General features: G+C 35.3%; 1 protein-coding gene across 6 annotated transcripts in view; it reads right to left on the bottom strand.

Annotated features, from left to right (window-relative positions):
• Nucleotides 1-18,045, bottom strand: part of TTLL7 (tubulin tyrosine ligase like 7) — a 71,596-nt gene that overhangs the window by 28,291 nt on the left and 25,260 nt on the right. For all 6 annotated transcript variants that reach the window (XM_084290837.1, XM_084290839.1, XM_084290836.1 and 3 more), the window contains 7 exons: nt 16,384-16,542; nt 14,928-15,144; nt 12,933-13,097; nt 11,969-12,127; nt 2,792-2,886; nt 1,286-1,433; nt 1,134-1,207 (listed from right to left, as the gene is read on the bottom strand). In XM_084290837.1, the coding sequence (XP_084146963.1) occupies nt 1,134-1,207; nt 1,286-1,433; nt 2,792-2,886; nt 11,969-12,127; nt 12,933-13,097; nt 14,928-15,144; nt 16,384-16,542 (1,017 nt within the window). The remainder of the gene's footprint in view (nt 1-1,133; nt 1,208-1,285; nt 1,434-2,791; nt 2,887-11,968; nt 12,128-12,932; nt 13,098-14,927; nt 15,145-16,383; nt 16,543-18,045) is intronic.

The raw sequence follows: 18,045 nt of genomic DNA on the forward strand, positions 1-18,045 counted from the left end.
CAAAAGACTAAATAAAGAGAACATTTGGCTCACTTTCATTCCGCAACTGAATTAGCAACCTCAAACAGGATCAGTTAAAAAGTTAGACTTTAAAGTTAAAGAAAAACCAAGACATTTTTAAGCATCATGTTTCTCTTTCTTCTAGTCCAACTAATATGAAAATAACTCCTTCATTGTGTTGTTTTTTTGATATACTAGTTCAGCTCTATATATGTCAAGAAAGAATATAATTAAAACTGAGAATGTTACAAACAGTCTCTGTTAGCAAGATGTTAATTCATCAAAAAAAGGAAAAAACAAAAACAAATCTGTGTGTTTAAATAAGGAGTTTACTGGGAAATATAGAACATCTGCTCAAAAAGCAGAAGAACAGCAGTAAAGGCATTCTGACTAATTCAAAATGAAAGATAGAAGCCTAGACCTCCTACATCCTGTATGAATGTTGTAAAGATTGGGTGAATGTTCTCAACATCTCTTCTCAGCAGTACCCTGCACCCTTTCACCAAATATCCATTGGCCTTGCTTTTACTTCTCATTGAAGCTAATGTCAAGAAATAAAGTAAAAACATCAAAAAAAAAATACTGTTTTCTGGCCAATGCCAATTATAACCAACAAGTTAAAACAGGCTTTTGAACATATTTTACCACAAAAACTGAAGATATATAATTTTAAGTCTACTGAGATCCAAAATCAAAGCGTAGAAATATGAATATGGTATTTGAAATGCCATTACCAAATGTAAGGTTTCTGAAGCATCACAGAGAACATTCAGATTTGATTTTTCATTCTCTGTACAATAATGCAGGAATATTAACACCACAATATTGTCCTCCACCCCAGAGAAAAGAATTGTCATACATGATTATAGAACTGAACAATCACATCTTTCAAGCAAATCTCTTGCACAAACACTAGAGTGATTGATGTCATTTAAATTCTTAAGTGCATACAAAAATTTGGAATCAGAGAAAGTGCTATCCGAAAGAAATCATACTGCCTGGTTTACATTTTATATTTTCTATAAATGCCTACTTATTTTTGTCATACATGTATCATATACCACAAATACTTGTTTCCAATATTCCTAATCAATGAACTGAATTCTTCCCACCAATACAATCAATACAGTTACCTGTAGTTCCCCATGTGCCTATTTTCATGCTCTTCTTTGGAAATCTGTTTACGGACTTGTGCAAGTCTTTCCTTCTACAAATCAAGAAAGTAAGGCAATTAACACAAAGAGAGCATAAGCCATGGGCAAGAAATAGCGCTTTTTCATCATACCAGTTCTTCTTTTCTCCTTTCCAGTGTGTGGCGCTGCTTTTCCCAATCTGAGGAACCTGGCAACAGTTTTTTCATAGAGCCTTGACCATACAGTCTTTTTTGAGCTTCAGCTTTCTGCTGGGCTAAGTTTCTTCTTTTATCACTTGTCCTGAAACACAAATATATTATATGGCATGTCAGTCCAAAGAGAAGTATTCCTCAGTAAAAATTAGGAAAGGTTTCTTTATGCTACTGGATATGTTAAAGACCTTTTATAATGAAATATATTGCAAAATATATCTAGCACATTCATTCCCACAGGCCCTCACATAATGCAGGTTTTGATAGCTACATAACAGGAAGAGGAATTCAGACATCAATTTTCAGAACTCAAATTGGTGTATCAAGATCTACTGAATTAAGCATCTTAAACTGACCCAATGCAACTGAGATGCACTTTCATCTGAAGTAAATCATCTGTAATTTTCAGTCAGTCACGTGGTTTACAACATACAAATTAGTAGTCAAATGCTCATTAAGATTTTTTTTTTTTTAGTAGTAACTTTTATGGCTACAATATCTTCACACCTTAAATTGTACTATAATAATTCTGTACTATAATATAATGTACAAATAAGGTTGCAGCTATGTTCACAGAATCACAGAATTTCTAGGTTGGAAGAGACCTCAAGATCATCGAGTCCAACCTCTGACCTAACGCTAACAGTCCCCACTAAACCATTTCCCTAAGCTCTACATCTAAACGTCTTTTGAAGACTTCCAGGGATGGTGACTCCACCACTTCCCTGGGCAGCCTGTTCCAATGCCTCACAACCCTTTCAGTGAAGAAGTTCTTCCTAACATCTAACCTAAAACTCCCCTGGCTCAACTTAAGCCCATTCCCCCTCGTCCTGTCACCAGGCACGTGGGAGAACAGGCCAACTCCCACCTCGCTACAGCCTCCCTTGAGGTACCTAAAAAGAGCGATAAGGTCACCCCTGAGCCTCCTCTTCTCCAGGCTGAACAAGCCCAGCTCCCTCAGCCGCTCCTCGTAGGACTTGTTCTCCAGGCCCCTCACCAGCTTCGTCACCCTTCTCTGCACCCGCTCACTTCTGTTCCTGAAGTTCAGATTTTCTTCAGCATATCCCAACTACCAGGCTTTCTTATAGAGCAGTACAGCTTTTGATTGTGTATTAAACTATTGCCAAAGCAAATTTCCTACAACTGCACTCACATTCTCACTTAGAGACCTGTTTGAGAAACCATTTAAAAGGTATGAAAATGACCATTATCACTTCGTTTTTGGGAAGCACAAACAAGAATAAAAGTTAAATTTGGATTAATTTCAATAGCAAAACTGACAGCAATGGAAGCATTTACTTTTTTTTAAATACGAAGGTGGAAAAAAATGTTTTCATGTTCTATTAGTCCAATGCAAAGAATAAATAAATAAGTTCACATACAAAATGAAACAACACATTTAAAGCCAGAAGGACAGCCAGACTGAAAAAAAGAGAACAAGTTTACCGTATGTTGAGAAGCTTTAATGCATTTAGAAGAACACCCTTTTTTACGTCGTAGTCTATTTTTTGATCAGTTCCAAAGCTTGGAGCACGATTAATCTGAAAAACAAAAAAACAAAAAGAAAAAAAACGAGATGCATATTACTCAGGAATGTTCAGCTTCAATGGACATGCATCTATTGTAACAGGCTTTGGAGAAGCCATTCTTTCACACATAGCAAAGAGTAAGATGATACATGTTGATAAGCTCTTTTTGGTTTGTATTTTTGAAATAATTAGAGCATTAAACATCACAGATACTAAGGAGTGAGATGTATCTTTCAGCCACCAATTCATCCAGTCACAATGAACATGATTCAAGTATTGGCACTGTAAATTCAGCCTAATATATTCTTGGTGGCTGAGACAAGAAATTTACCAGGAAAAATGCTGCTAAATTCATTATAACCATTTATTTACAATACTGTAGGAGTCCAGTACAGGAAGAGTTAAACTCTTTCTTAGTTCCCAGTCTGACATCAATTTTGAATATGGTTCTTCTCTGAAAAGTAGCTTGTAAGAACAGAAAGTTCTAATTCAAGGTCTTCTCAAGTACATTTAAATAACTATTCTGATACGCCTTAAAGCAAAACCTTGAGGTCTAACTTATTAAATCAGTACATAGTAAGAAAACATAAAACATAACTGTATCAATAACAAAAACTTATAACCTAAGTATAGGACAAGATTATGTTACTATAAACACAGAGGAACAAGGGAAATTAATCTGGAAATCAATAAGACCAAATCACACACTTAACAGCCCCCACCAACTATCATATAACCACAGTCAAGCTTTGCAGCACCTGCAGGAGAACAGCTTACAGAAAAGCTTTGATAGAGGATGAAGTAAATGCATCAACATCTCCAGGAATGCCCTCCAGCCCTGTGTAAAAATTTATACATGAGCAACAAGTGCTAATAAGAGGCAGAAATCATGCCGACTGTGAATGAGCAGTGCTGGCTAGGAAGGAACAGACATTAAAGAGTTTCAGAAGTGAAAACTAATACTTTGTACCCTATGCACATAAAAAGTGAGATCCAATGTAGAGCTTTATGTTTCAGTCCAACAAATACTTGAATACATAAAAAGCTCACTGAACTGAAAACAGAGATGTAAAATCAAGCCCCAGCTCCTTATTTAGGAGAAATTTAGGAGATATTGAACAATATGATATTCTGTATTGAATTTTTGACTCCATAGTAACATACAGCAAATGATAAAATTGTACTTTGAAGTACCAGTTCTGCATACATTAAAAACAGCTGAGCAGACAGAAATTTATAGTTAATATAGTTTAACATAGTTATTAAAATTTCCAAAAATCTGGTAAATTAATTGCCAATATTTTATTAGAGTCAATGTACTGAATCCTTAAATCTGGTGAGAATACAGTTAGATATGAGGACTTGTTTGAAACATGTAAATGTTATGTTATTTCAATACTGAATGCACAGAATTCCCAGTTACACACACATCCTTACACAACCCTGAAGTTTCCAATTTAGAAGCGTACATAAGTGCACTGTTGTATTTCAATTTATTTTATTTATTCCTAGGCTGACAACAATTTAAGTACAATATTGGGCATAAAGTCTGCATTAGTAAAGATGTTATAAATATATATTACTTATGTGAGTACCAGTGGAAATTAGCACTCTGAATAGCATAAAATTATTTACATTTTCTCTCCTACAGGGTGATTTTTCCCAAAAATCTACTTCTGGCACTTATGAACAAACAAAACCATATTGACTATGTATATTAAGCAGCAAATTAAGGTAGGGATAGAAAAGATGTAAGAAGAATTTGAAATGCTGTTATTTCAGTAGGTATAGAACTAAATTATCAACATGTTTTTAATTCCTCCAACAGAAATCTTCAACTTTTGCTTCATAATTAGAATTTCAATTAATACAGCACGTACAATTAATCAAACTACTTGTGAGCATGGCAGTTGTAGAGCTCACTGTGTTTCATAATTACACACTTGTCAGTAAAGGACTTCATACCTGTAATACTTAAATTAAGCAGTGTAAGTTGAACCATGTAAGGCTCCCATCCCCATCTACATTTGCAAAAGATTCTGATTTTACAGAACTGAAACTCTGTAAATGCTTAAGATACTACTTCACCATATTCTTTCACCAATATGTTGAGAAAATTTCAGCCTGGAATTTTACTCCTTTATGGAAACAGCCAAAGAGAGCATTCTCACCTCTCACTGCTGCAGCTTATTAGTATAAATTTGAAATACTCAACTATTGAGAAGACCATTCAAATATAAAGACATGACATAACAAAAAAGACTTCATAAATCTAAAATCAATTGAATAAAATATTACATCCTTTAAATAACAGGGATTTAGTCTTCATTCAACCTGTAAAACAACATGAGTGTTTTGGAAAAGATCCCATTCTTTACTAAAGTGACTCTAACAATAGAATTTAAAAAGAAACAAGAAAAAAACAAGAAACCTGTAAGCCATAAAGATGCTATTACACAGAACGCTGCTAAAGGCCATCATTGAGCAGATCCTTGATTAGAGATGATTATGAAGTTCATTCTAATCTCTTGTTTATAAGCCTCACAAGTTGTGGGAGTGCTTGTCACCTTTTTTTTAGCTTAAGCAGAAGACTGTTTTTCCATGGCAGCTTAATACAAATTTAACCTGTCCTACCCTACCCACTTCATTGTCTTCACAGTAGCACCTAGGTCCACAGTGAGTGAAGAAGCTGATCCCAATGATCCATATGTAGATTACCCTCTGCACAAATTATTTTGCGTTGCTCCTCAATCATATAAGTACCACTGCCATCACAAGGAAGGGGGCAGGGAACATACATTCAACAAAGGAGAGGAGGAGAGCAGAGATTTTGTAGCTAGCACATCCATCAGTTTAAGCACCACAGAACTACCCTCTACAGGTGCATTTTACCTAATGCGGTGTGATTGCAGGCTGCCACAAAGGACTGCTGCTGCCCCCCTCTTCATCCTTCCTTCACATTACATTCCCATTCCTTGCATCAAACTAAGTGTTGTGAAGCCCCTGGGTAAGGAAATTCTGCAGGCTGATTTAGTGTAAAAATATGGTTTCTTTGGATGTTGAATTAAGTTTTCATCCAAACAATTTTAAAAGTTCATCCAATAGCCACGACTACCACATAGATGCAGGTTGTCAGACAAGCACTTTGGACAACTGCCCACTGTAATGCCATATTGTTAAATCTTTTTCATTCTTCATTCACTTGAAAGGTAGAAAAATTAGGAGTTATCACTGAAGGCAAATCTTGAGACAGCTAAAGTCATGTACACTTAGTAGATTCCATGCCAATGCCTGAGAGTAAAGAAAGCTCATGTACAAGTGCAAGACAGGAAAAGCCAGCAGACAGCAAGAGAAAGAAACACAAGACTGGCTCTCCAAGGCAAAAGAGAGAGAGGATGCTTGGCACAAGTCACTGAAAGTTAATCTTTTTTTGTTTGTTATAAAAAGAAAATTAAAAAGAAGGAAAGAATTGAAGGAAAGAGCTAGATGAGTAGTCTCATCAATTGTTCTTTGTAATGGTAACCAGATAGATTCTAAATACTTCTAGGTTCTTGGGCCAAGGGACAACTGAGCTTTTACAACTTTTTTATATACTCATTCATCTCTTAATTGAAATGCTGACCTTGCTGAAGGCCACAGGGGGACCGCATTAATGGCACTCTGTGCTCACCTAAATGATGGTTAATGCCCACACACCACTGCTTTATTAACACAGCCTCATTGACTGCTATGGAAGTGCTTTGTTATGCGTCTTAGATACAGGTTTTACTGAAGAATACAAGCAAAATCACACACATTTGTGTATCACTTGTAAAGTGTAGCACAGTCATTCTGACAGCTGAGTCTGATTGCTTTCAGCCAAATCCAAAAAGAAATTTGAAGTGATATTATGTATATTTTTATGGACATAAATAAGTAGATAACTAGAAAATATCTGTCAGATACTTTGTCCACTGGAAAACGTACTTGACATACTTGGTAATCCTGGGTTCCGCACCAAGTTCCATCACCGACCATGCAGCCTTGTTTCCCTTTCTTTGTGTCCTCTACTTAAACTAATATTTACCAGCTATATTTATGAGCAATATCTGATACAATAAGGCTTTTCAAGCTACATATAATTTAATAATTTCCATCTTTCTTAAATTGTTTTTTACTTGTTGTCTTCCCAAAATTCTACTCTGGGTCTCCTGTTGCTATTTTTACCCTATGATTCATTCTTCTTCTCAATTTTGAAAATATCTTATCACTTTGAAGCATCAAGTTAAACAAAGTTTAAAGCTACAGCTTAATCTATTTTTAGTATTTACAATACTTGTCTATTTCTTTGCAGATTGAGATTTCTCCTTTAAAATGACTAAATTGGAAAAAAAAAATGCATCTTTTTCTCAGTAAATAGCTCACTGACTTCATTTTAGCAAGGCACTTGAGCACAAGGTCAGCTAGGAGCTCTATGTTCCTCCTAATCTGCTGCCTTCTTTTAGTCAAAATGATTGCAGTTTTCCAATCCTGTGAAGCCAGCATAGCAAAGAACTTATTTCTGCTTTCTCTACCATACCTTCCAAACAACTGCTGCCCAAGTTCTGGCTCAGCAGTATCTTTCTGAACCCACTGAATTCATGAGAGAACATCACCTGACTCCAGAGTTCATGCTGTGCAAGTACAGAGAGGACACAAACTGTGAGGCCCAGGCTTCCCCAAGGGCAGGGGTATGTCAGAGAGCCTCAACAGCCCTTGCTGCTACAGCAGTTCAAAATCACTCCAATGTACTCATTTGTGCCTCTCACAGCACACTCAGAGAAAAATGGGATCCCCTTAGATGGCTGTTCTGCAGAGCTGTATCACAAAGAACTAGTTTCAGGGCAACCAGATATTAAACTGGTAAGATAATAACAGACTCACTGAACTAAAAAAGTAAAAATTCTGCTTGATGTTACAAGCTTAAAGAACAGTGAATAACTTCACAGAAAAACTCAAGTTTATTTTCCATGCAAATACCTGCAAGGAAATCACAGATGCATACCATATTTGGGTGCCCACAATGCCAGTTCCATTACTTTATGGAGGAGAATCTTAAGTTCTCTGTACGAAGAAAAGTTTGAGCTTTTTCCCCTTCATAAGTACCCTGCAGCACATTTACTTTGCACGGTCATCTACATGCATTTATCAGAGCATCCACAAGGAATGTATTCCCTATTTCAAGATAGTAACAGAAATCCCAAAAGATCACGCACAAAGCGTCTACACCAGTGCACTAGTCCTCTAATCACCTTAGCAACTTTCTGCTGAACTCACTCCAGTTTATCAGTGTTTCTCTGTTACTCTGGGGCATAAAGATGGACAAAGTATTCTGGATGGGGCCTCACAGGTGCCAGATGGATCAGTCTACATCACTTAGTGCACATTGCTGGCCCACGTTCAACTCTGAATATCACTCACACTTTGAGAGATGTGGTATGACCGAATCTGTTTTTTTATTTTGCTGGAAGTTGGTCATTTTCCACAAACTTTGTGCTGATTGACATGCAGAACTTGATCTCAAACAAAAAGATTAGATTTATGCAGGAAGTTTATGAACTATGGTAGCCCAGAAACAATTCAAGTGTCAATGAAACGCAATGAGACGTATTTCCACATGACTCTACTCATGGCTCAGTACAAGCAACGCAAATACCATTACTCTATATACTCAGCTTTTTGGTATCTGCATGTTATTTTATATAACTTTTATAATAATAATAAAAAAAAAAAATCTATACTGAACAAAGTGTCTTGCTTTGTCACATGTGATCATTGGTGAGAAGTCTCAAGAAGCCTTGGGGAAAGATGCTATGTTAAGAAAATTACTTTTTCCTAGCAAGAATACACTGTCCCTTATTTTCATGTGTCTATCCCATGTTTCCAGACAGGAAAAATGGTTGCTGACTAATCTGTAAGACATCAGTGCTCTAAAGTAATCTTGATAACGTACCAGCGATACCACCACAATAATGACTAGCTACCAAAGCATTGCATATGTATGTCTTCTAAGAGATGATTATTTAGCATCCAATGACCCAAGAACCACGATGTACAAATGACCAGCTTGTGCTAAAAGACACTAGTAGTTTTATCAGGAAGCTACATCTTGATGACTTGACAAAAGAGAATTACATACAGGGCCCCAAAAGTGCAAGCAGATGATGACAGCAAAGCCCTTGAAAACCTAGAGGCACAGATACGTGCCAATTGCCATGGCCAAATAGTGTTCACTACAGGAATGCAACCTTGTGAACTGGATAAAACTGAGCTTAGGGAAAACAAACAGAATACAGAACACAATCCAGAAAGTGTAAAACAAACCAGTAACAGTAAAACTTGGAGATCATTTGGAATTGCTGGCCAGTGAGTGAACAGTGAGTAAGTAGACAGTGTCAGCAAAAGATTAAAACTAATGCTAAGTCAAGCTAAGAGCAAAGAAGAAACCATCACCATCAACAGCGTATTCTTCCTGGTGAAAAACACAGGACACTGGCAACTTGCCATAACAACCTACCCACCTTGTTATGTAGAACTAGACCTCTCCTGTTTCTTGCTGGCCTTTTGGATCTCCAGGGGTACAGGCAGGGTAAGCATAACACAAAAGAAAAGAGTAGACACTAGAAAACTTGCGTAATTTTAACTACTTCATTAATAGAAATTAGTAATAATTGGAAATTTCAGCCTAATAGGTCCAACGACATTTTAACAGGACTGATAAAGTCATGCAAATATTTTGCTAGTAGTTCAACTATAGCAAATAAAAAACATGTGGAATTGTATATAAGGCAAGTTTGTCTCAGTCACATAAATCACAAGAGAAGTTTGGTACCCTGCACTTGAGGCTTGGTTGCAATGCAGATGCAAAACCAAAAAGCAGGCAGCTTGGTCTTAGTTTAGGAAAAGGGAGAAAAATAAGTTATTTAAATCCAAGAATTTCAACTGTATAACTTTGAAATTTACATAAAATAATCTAGTTTGGAAATTTTGGTCAAAAGCAGTAAAATTGAATTTTCTGGGAACAGAAGAGAGATCTAGGTAGCTGGTGCTCCTCAGATGGAAACTGCTAGGACTGTACAGATGCTTGCCAGAGACATTTGGTGCCACAAGATGGCAATCATGCATTTCCCTCAGCTCTCACTTTGATAGAAGGTTCTGGAAGTTCAGTAGCATCAAGGAGAAGGAAAGCTACGTTGTATAATGTGGAATATAAATAAAAGTCATCTCAGGAAAGCAGAGTTATTATAATGTTGGACAATTTATTTCTTATAATAGTTTATTAAGCTATCTTTATAACAGAAAAGCTACATGAGCTATGGAAATAAGAAACTAGATTTACTATCCTAATCCTATTTTGGCAATTTTCCCATAACGCTGGGAACACTCAGGGCCTTGTGATTAGTGCTTGTTACCACTGTTAGAAAGAATGATTCACTCCCTGGAGAGGGTTTTGGCAAGAGGGAAACGGTGGAAAGAGATAAGAGTGGAAAGCTGGGGAAGAAGCCAGAACTGTTTTAGAAAGAAATATACGCATATATACTATTATTACATACAGCGTGTGCATACACACACTAGATGCACATTATTTTATCTAGTACATATATATGCACTGTAAGGTTGTTCTATACTACACTGTATATGGTATATACATTTATACACACACACACTACATGTTTGTACTGAGAGTGCTGCGAAAAGCATGAACAAGCACAGTGAAAATCTGTGGATGAGTGTAGAAACCAGTTTGCTAAGTTTTAAAGTTTGAAATTTCTGGAAGTTTAAGTTCAACATCTGGCAAAATAAGTTAAAGGATAATTGTATCGTCAAAAGTAGAAGAAATAAACTTCTATGTTAAAAAAATAATAATAACCAAGTACACAACTCCTCAAGTCCTGAAGTATTCTCCAGCAAATACGAAAGCAGCATTTATAACTTTTCCGGATCCTTCCCTCACAAACAAGGAATCTAGAAATAGAGACTATCCTCTGGGACTACCCTACCATAAATGGTAAATTCAGTCTGTATTTAAACAACCTATATGCAAGCTATGGGCAACCTACAGATGATAATCTGGAAGTGTAGAGCTAAATCAAAGGGATTAATAGGCTTTACTTGACAAAAAGGGAAGACATAGATGTAAGTGCAGATCAAGTTCCTGTCAGAAACTGTTTTTGGCTAGGACATCAAAGCTAGCATGGAGGACAGTGAAGGAATTTGTATTTTTCTAATTAAAATTATACTGAACCCTGGAGAGAAATAAGAACAACAAAACAACTGTTGACAGTATTAAAGACCTGAGAACACGGCTGTAATTCAGTAAGTTAATTGCGTACATTTTGCTCATCAGTAGCCAATCATATTCATGAATTATTGTCAGCAGATACATTTTTAATGCAGTTTGCTTTTTTCCTCCAGCTGTACAGCATCCCAGACAGTTAACATAATGAAATAAGACAATCTGGAAAAGAAAAGGTAAGTAAATTCCATATGTATATATTAATAATAGAGTAATTAAAAGAACAAAGTAGACAATCCTCCAACATTGCTGGTATTTTCCTCTGTGTATGTGGGTGCTTTTAAAAGGCATAGGAAAGGAAAGGAAAAGAACTCATATTCAAAAACCAAAAAAAAATTATTAGGACCACACATTCACTCAAGCTGCCAGAGCTATATACTGAACCATACTCACGAAGGAAGCCCATCCCTTACCCATTTTCCATAAAAAGATCCTCCAGATACAATGCACCCAGAACAATTGGATTAACATTGCATTTCTCATTAAAACTTTCACAAATGTCTAAAATGCAACATTCCTCAAATGCAACAATTCCTCCAATTAACCTTACCTGAGTCTCTAAAATCACTGACAGACAGTGTTTCTATATGGCTGCTGCAGAAAAGGTACCATCTAGACCATTAAGGTACCATAAAGGTACCATTATTTTTTTAAGACTCAAAAACAGTACCTCCTGTAACACACAGATTTTCTGTGGAAGTTTTCTTACGCAGATATGGATTCAGCTGGGGCTCGCTTAACTTTTAAGAATAAAGTTTGCATTTGTTTAAAGATGTTTACCTCTAGGAGCCATGGTTTTAGTTTTCTGTCCAGCAGAATATCAAATCCCAGGACTTCAAAGCAGACACTGTCACTTCCTGGTGCTTGCCCTGGCCTGCACATGCGATAAGCATGAAGAACGTGTGGTTCTGCAACTATGAGAGTCTTCACTACTAACTCCTGTAGGGATGTTTTCAGAAAAATTTATCAGCAGAGAAGACACCAGTATATATTGAACTAACGTGTTTCATACTTTCATAAACGCTTTAGTGAAATTATTTTTTTAAGACTTAAAATAGCAAATAAATGTTCAAAGTAACAGACTTTTTCTTATCTATTTACAGATATTTAATAGCTATTGTTTTATTATACATTCCATAGCACATACTTTTTTTTAGATACATGATAGCCTAAATACTAAAGGTATACTGGGAACAATGCATAGTATAGCCAAATTTTGCCCGTTTCACTTCATAATATCGTTTTCAATAAATATACTAGGAATCATAATTACAGATTGTGCCTCAGCTCTATCAGTCTTTGTCCTATTCCTCACCTGAAGATGCCTGTAACATACCCACTGACTTTAATGGTGCAGGTTCCAATCCACTGATATACACAGCACTGACTGTGGTTTTGTAAATGTTCTCACATAAAATTCACTTTAAGTGCTAAAAAAGTTTTTGAGAGTTTAAATGGGATTGTTCCTGTGTATGATATTACTTATGTGAATAACTAACTGGTTGAAAGGGCTTTGGTGCCTCAGACAAAGTTTAACATTAAATTTATGATCACACTCTGAATATCACCTTTTTAAAATATAATCATCATTAATAGCACGTCACTTGTGGCATGCATTGCTGAGAATTTGGATTAATAAAGTTTCAAAAATAATATTCAAGTAAAGCAATGGATGACAGAAGCAAATCATTATTTAACAATATACATAGACAAAATAAAGAAAAGCATATTAGTTTTATCTTACTGAAATATCATTCCAGAATTTGGAGACATCAAGATTATTTGTTTCTAGAAACTCAGTAAACCATTTAATGGAGCGTTTACTTCCTTTGTCTTCTGTTTCATCCCGTCCAAAATGTTCATTATGTTTATTCACAGAGTAGTTAGTCAGATGCATATACAGTTGGCTCTAAGAAGAGAGAGAAGAGATCAACACAATAAACAAAAAAAACAAAAAGCAAAAAACCACCACCACCACCAAAAGAACAACACTTTAAATACAGTTCTAGAATAGTCAATTCAAAATAATTTTTTAAAAATGTTAATAATGACAGTCAAACAATTTGAAAATATATTGTGAGCAGATGTTCTGTTGTTTCTGATGTCTCTAATTCTTGGAATTTTCACATACTGAACAGTCTAGCCATGTTATAGCAAAATCTGGGCTTGCATTTAAGCCAGTTGCGATCAACATCTGATTAGGAAATATATCTGCCATTTTTACAGGTCTGTATGTAAACAACTACATAAAAATGTGAAAAGCAATCATAACTTACAGAACAATTACATCGCACAAGAAGCAAACAATAAAGATGGTATTTTGAATTGCTACTTTAAAAGTGCAAAAAACACTTTAGCAACCATTTTATAGACAATCCCACATTTCAGTTGTCGCTCTAGTTTATTTATGAGAAATGTTTTCATGATAGTGATACTTTAAAGTATCTTTTACATATAAATTCATCTGCCTTGTTGCTATCTACCGGAATTGCTCATTTTTGAATGGCTGGTAGCCATACATTAGAGGGTGGTAAATTTCAAGATGTATTACAGAAACAAGTGAGTGCTATGATTCCTTCACAGGTAAGAAAATTTAAACAGCAATTTATGTTATCAGTTACATTAAAAACAAACAAACAACAACAACAAAAAAAAAACAACACTTTAAAGGCTAACTTATAAATCATGATTTATAAATTTATGTATCTTCCAGTACAGGTATTAATTCAGCTCTTCACCTGCACTACCATGATGACAGTCCTTATCACAGTGAGAGGTCTTTGTCATATTTCATTCCTTGTTTGAATGCTAGTTGAAGTTCTAAGCTGGCCGTGGGCTTTCTGTTCCAATTCATTTTTGAAAAGACAGCCAATAGACAACACAAGCCTTCTGCTGTCATTTATCTCAATACACTTAAGGTTAAAAAAATAAATGAAATTAACAAAACCAAGCACCTTAATTGCAGGCTAGTTAACAACACATTGTATTAGCACTACAAGTAATGAATTTCTCCCATGGCTTTCAATTACTGCTTTGAGAATGATTATGAAACCTATTGTGTTTCTGAGTAGTTGTAAATGTCATCTTTCCATCAAATTAAATTATTTCAGACAATTAAATCATTTTTCAGACTACAAAAAATGAAACTGTTTTTAGAACATTATATAAATATCTGAACTAATCTTTAGTCTGAAGTTATCCAGAACAATATCACTGTGGAACAGTGTCATCTGAAGAACAATGTCATTAGTGATAAGCCAGGTTATTTCATACAATAAACAGACTACAACATGAACAGTTGCAAGAACACAGAGAAAACTGCTTATCCTGCTGCTCTGTTTATCCACTCATAGCATATTTCAGTGCTGATAATGCTGAGAATAGTAACAATAAAAATAAATAAATAAAACATTAAAAGCAAGCTATTCCAAATATAATACTGGAATTTTTCTAAAACATACGATTTCTACTAAGATCAAAATTATACCGGCATTCTTCAAGAGAACAGTATATAAGTGACAGTATTTAAGTGACAGTAGAGTAAATGGCTCACCAGGCATTTTCTATTGCATAATTACACTGAAGCAGCTCTAAAAGCACATAGAAAAGGAAAAGGAAAGATATAGCACCAATAGAGTACAGAGTGAGGTATAAGAAATTCAAATCCACTGATGCCTGGACACTACACAGGTAAAATTCTACATGCATAAGCAATGAATTAGAATAAACTCCAACTTACCAAATTTGAGTCACTGGGGGGATGGTACTTTTCTGTGCCCATTCTCACCAGTCCATCATGATATAAAAACACTTTTAATGGATCGCATGAGGTTACAAGGATATATACACGTAAATCAAACTTGTAGCCTTCCATAAGAAATGGTTTGTCAAGATATTCCTGAACAATCAAGTGATCCTGAGCTTGTAACTTTTCTCCATTTCTTATTAAAGAGATCCTAGTTACAAACAAAAGTTATTTTAAAAATGTAGGACTTTGACATAACTCTGAAATAATTTTTCATGGTCTTTCAGTCAGGTAGTTAGGCTAAAGACTACGTGGAAAGAGCTTACACAGCCTATTCATAGGGTAGAGAAAAATTGCCATTTACTTATATGGCTTTTAGTTTTCTGTCTTTTATAATACTTCACTTGATGGAAAAAAAGGCAACAAGCCATTTCAAAATAACTTTCTGCTTCCTTTGATTCAACAAATGGTGATAATGGATTCCTTTTTCACTTAGAAATTGTTTGGCAGAATTTGCAGCCTCTAGCATCCGTGATTATTCTTCCCCATTTTTTCTGTGAAATATCTCAAAATTTCTGTTTCATTCCAAGAGGAATGAAAACTAACAAAATGGAAAAATTTCAGGGCCTTTACTTTTACAGTAATGCCAATATTAAAAAATTAAAAACAAAAAAAAGTAAAAAAAACAAGAGCTTTACTATAGTATATAATCCAAATTGATATTAAAAGCTATAAAAGTTGAAATGGAAATATTCAAAAATAAGAAGACAAATAATAAATAAAAATATTTAAATCTCATTTGTTTTTTACTGACAATTCCTGTCACAGGCAAAACAGTTTCAACCCAACTGCAGGTCACAGTCTTTTCAGCAGTGTCTCTTCTCCAGTATGAGAGTCAAGTCTCCTTCCAAGACTGTGCCTCCAGCTGCATCCCCAACGATATCTCCTCTATTTCTCCTTCACCTTGAGGTTGCTGATCTTAAATATGTTTGTGCTGCAGTTTTAGCATGCAATAGGGTACTTGGGTTGTTTTCAGAGCTGTGGAATATCCTGGTCTTCCAAGCAACACGCCTGCAACTACTGATACCCTGCCATTTGTGCCCCATGCAATCTCACCCTCTAATTCTAAGCACAAGAGATTCATAAATATATCGTTTGGGTAATTCCACAATAAAAATAATACCGATCTTAAGACTTACCTGATCATCATCAGAAAATGTATTATTTAATTAAGTCACATTTAGAACAACATTAAAATACCACTTCCAGTTACTTTAGTGTTTTAGCTGTTTTTCCTTGTTAATTCTTTGTCCAATACATAACCTTTTTTGTACTGATTGTACCACTTGTATGACAAACTTCTTATTAAGAAACAGCTTCTGTTAATGATGTAAATAGCACTAGATTTTGCCCTTTCTGGGTAAGAAGACTGAATTAACATGAAACTTACCCATGTCCCATTGCCCCATTAGCTGGTTTGACTATAAATGTTTTCTGTCGACGCTTCTTCTTCAGTTCTTTTACATAGTTCTGAAACTGTGTGTACTCTGCAGGGAAGATCCATGTTCGAGGAATAAAAGTATACTCCTGAGGCTGACACTTGATCATTCTGCAAAAAAGGACAATAGAATGTTGTTGGTTTTTACTTTATTTATTTTTTTTAATAATAAACTGATTTGATGGATCAATCCTCTGGATTAAACATCATTTACAATAATGTTCAAGAAAATTTCATTAGCAGAATACTTTTTTGTATTTTTGTATAAAATTTATATTTTGTATAAAAAAAGGAGAGCGGAGGTCTGTAGTTGATTTAGAATAGTTAGACCTCTGACATATTCACCTGCATACTTTAGGAACAACAAAAGCAGACCATTTTGTGCATTTTTGCTTATCATCATATTGTATTTATTATCTTATTGGCATTCATCTCATTTTTTGGCATTCATCTAACTCCTCTAATTCTCCTAAAAGGACAGTAGAGAATTTAGTTAATAGAAGTTTCCATCACTCAAAGCCCTATCTCTGGTAGATAGGAAGCATATACCCACACCACACTGACAGCGCTGGCTAGATACATACAGGTTAGCTTTAAGCGAGGTAGCTTTAATACTGGTAGCAGCCAAGTTATGTAAGCTTTGTATACTTTGTAGTACTACATGGACTAGCATAGCATGGTTCCCAGCAAGACAAATTTAGTCTTTGCTGAGTTAAATCCTGAAGCAGCTAGCTTGTTTCAGGTATGCAGAACTCCCAGAACTTCACATGTAACTTTGTATGAACTCAGTTTGGGTAACTCTACACTAGCATTCAGGTTGGACACGTCTGGAATACAAATAGCCACAGATCAACAGAAAGCTGAATGCTTAAAAAGAAATGAACTGACATAGCAAGCTACCCAGACTTTAATTAAAAAAAAAAATGGTGAATTTTATTATTTTTTTAATTAAAGATTTAGCTATACTTCTACTTTTCTAATGGAAACTAATATCATCAGGATAACTTACATGTAAGACAGACAAACAATATAATTTCAATATTTCATTTTTACTATGAGCCTACATGATGATCCCCATGCACTATAAGACACTCTTACTTTAAGTGCCTCAAATACTAACAGAAGAAGCAGAACTGCCAACCGCATCTGTAAGACTAGGACTGCAGCCAGGATCTACTGGTATAATAGATACACTGTCACCAAACCGTTAGCCAACTACCCAACAAACACTCTACAGAAGCCACAATAGCTATAGTACTCTTGGAGTACTGCATGAGGCTCAGTGTTCCTGCAGCTTCATCACAATTGTCATTTTTAAAAATCTAGTTTGATGAAAGCCATTCAATATTCAGGAGACAAAAAAATGAGTTGATATAATTCATCATTAAGGCATAATTTTTAAACTGTCCATCTACTATACGTTTAGAGATGTTACTACCTTGCTAACTGAAGAGCATATCTTAAATTATCCTATAAGTTAGCCGTAATTTATTAGCCATAAAATATCCTATATTTAGGCCAAAAAAAATTAACTTCTGTGTTAGTTTACGTCCCTCTCCAAATTATGTCTCAAATGCATCCTGAAGTGTTGCATGACAGAAACTTGCGATTTAA

The sequence above is a fragment of the Netta rufina genome, assembly GCF_964035555.1.
Source record: "Netta rufina genome assembly, chromosome: 8".
NCBI classification, from domain to species: domain Eukaryota; kingdom Metazoa; phylum Chordata; class Aves; order Anseriformes; family Anatidae; genus Netta; species Netta rufina.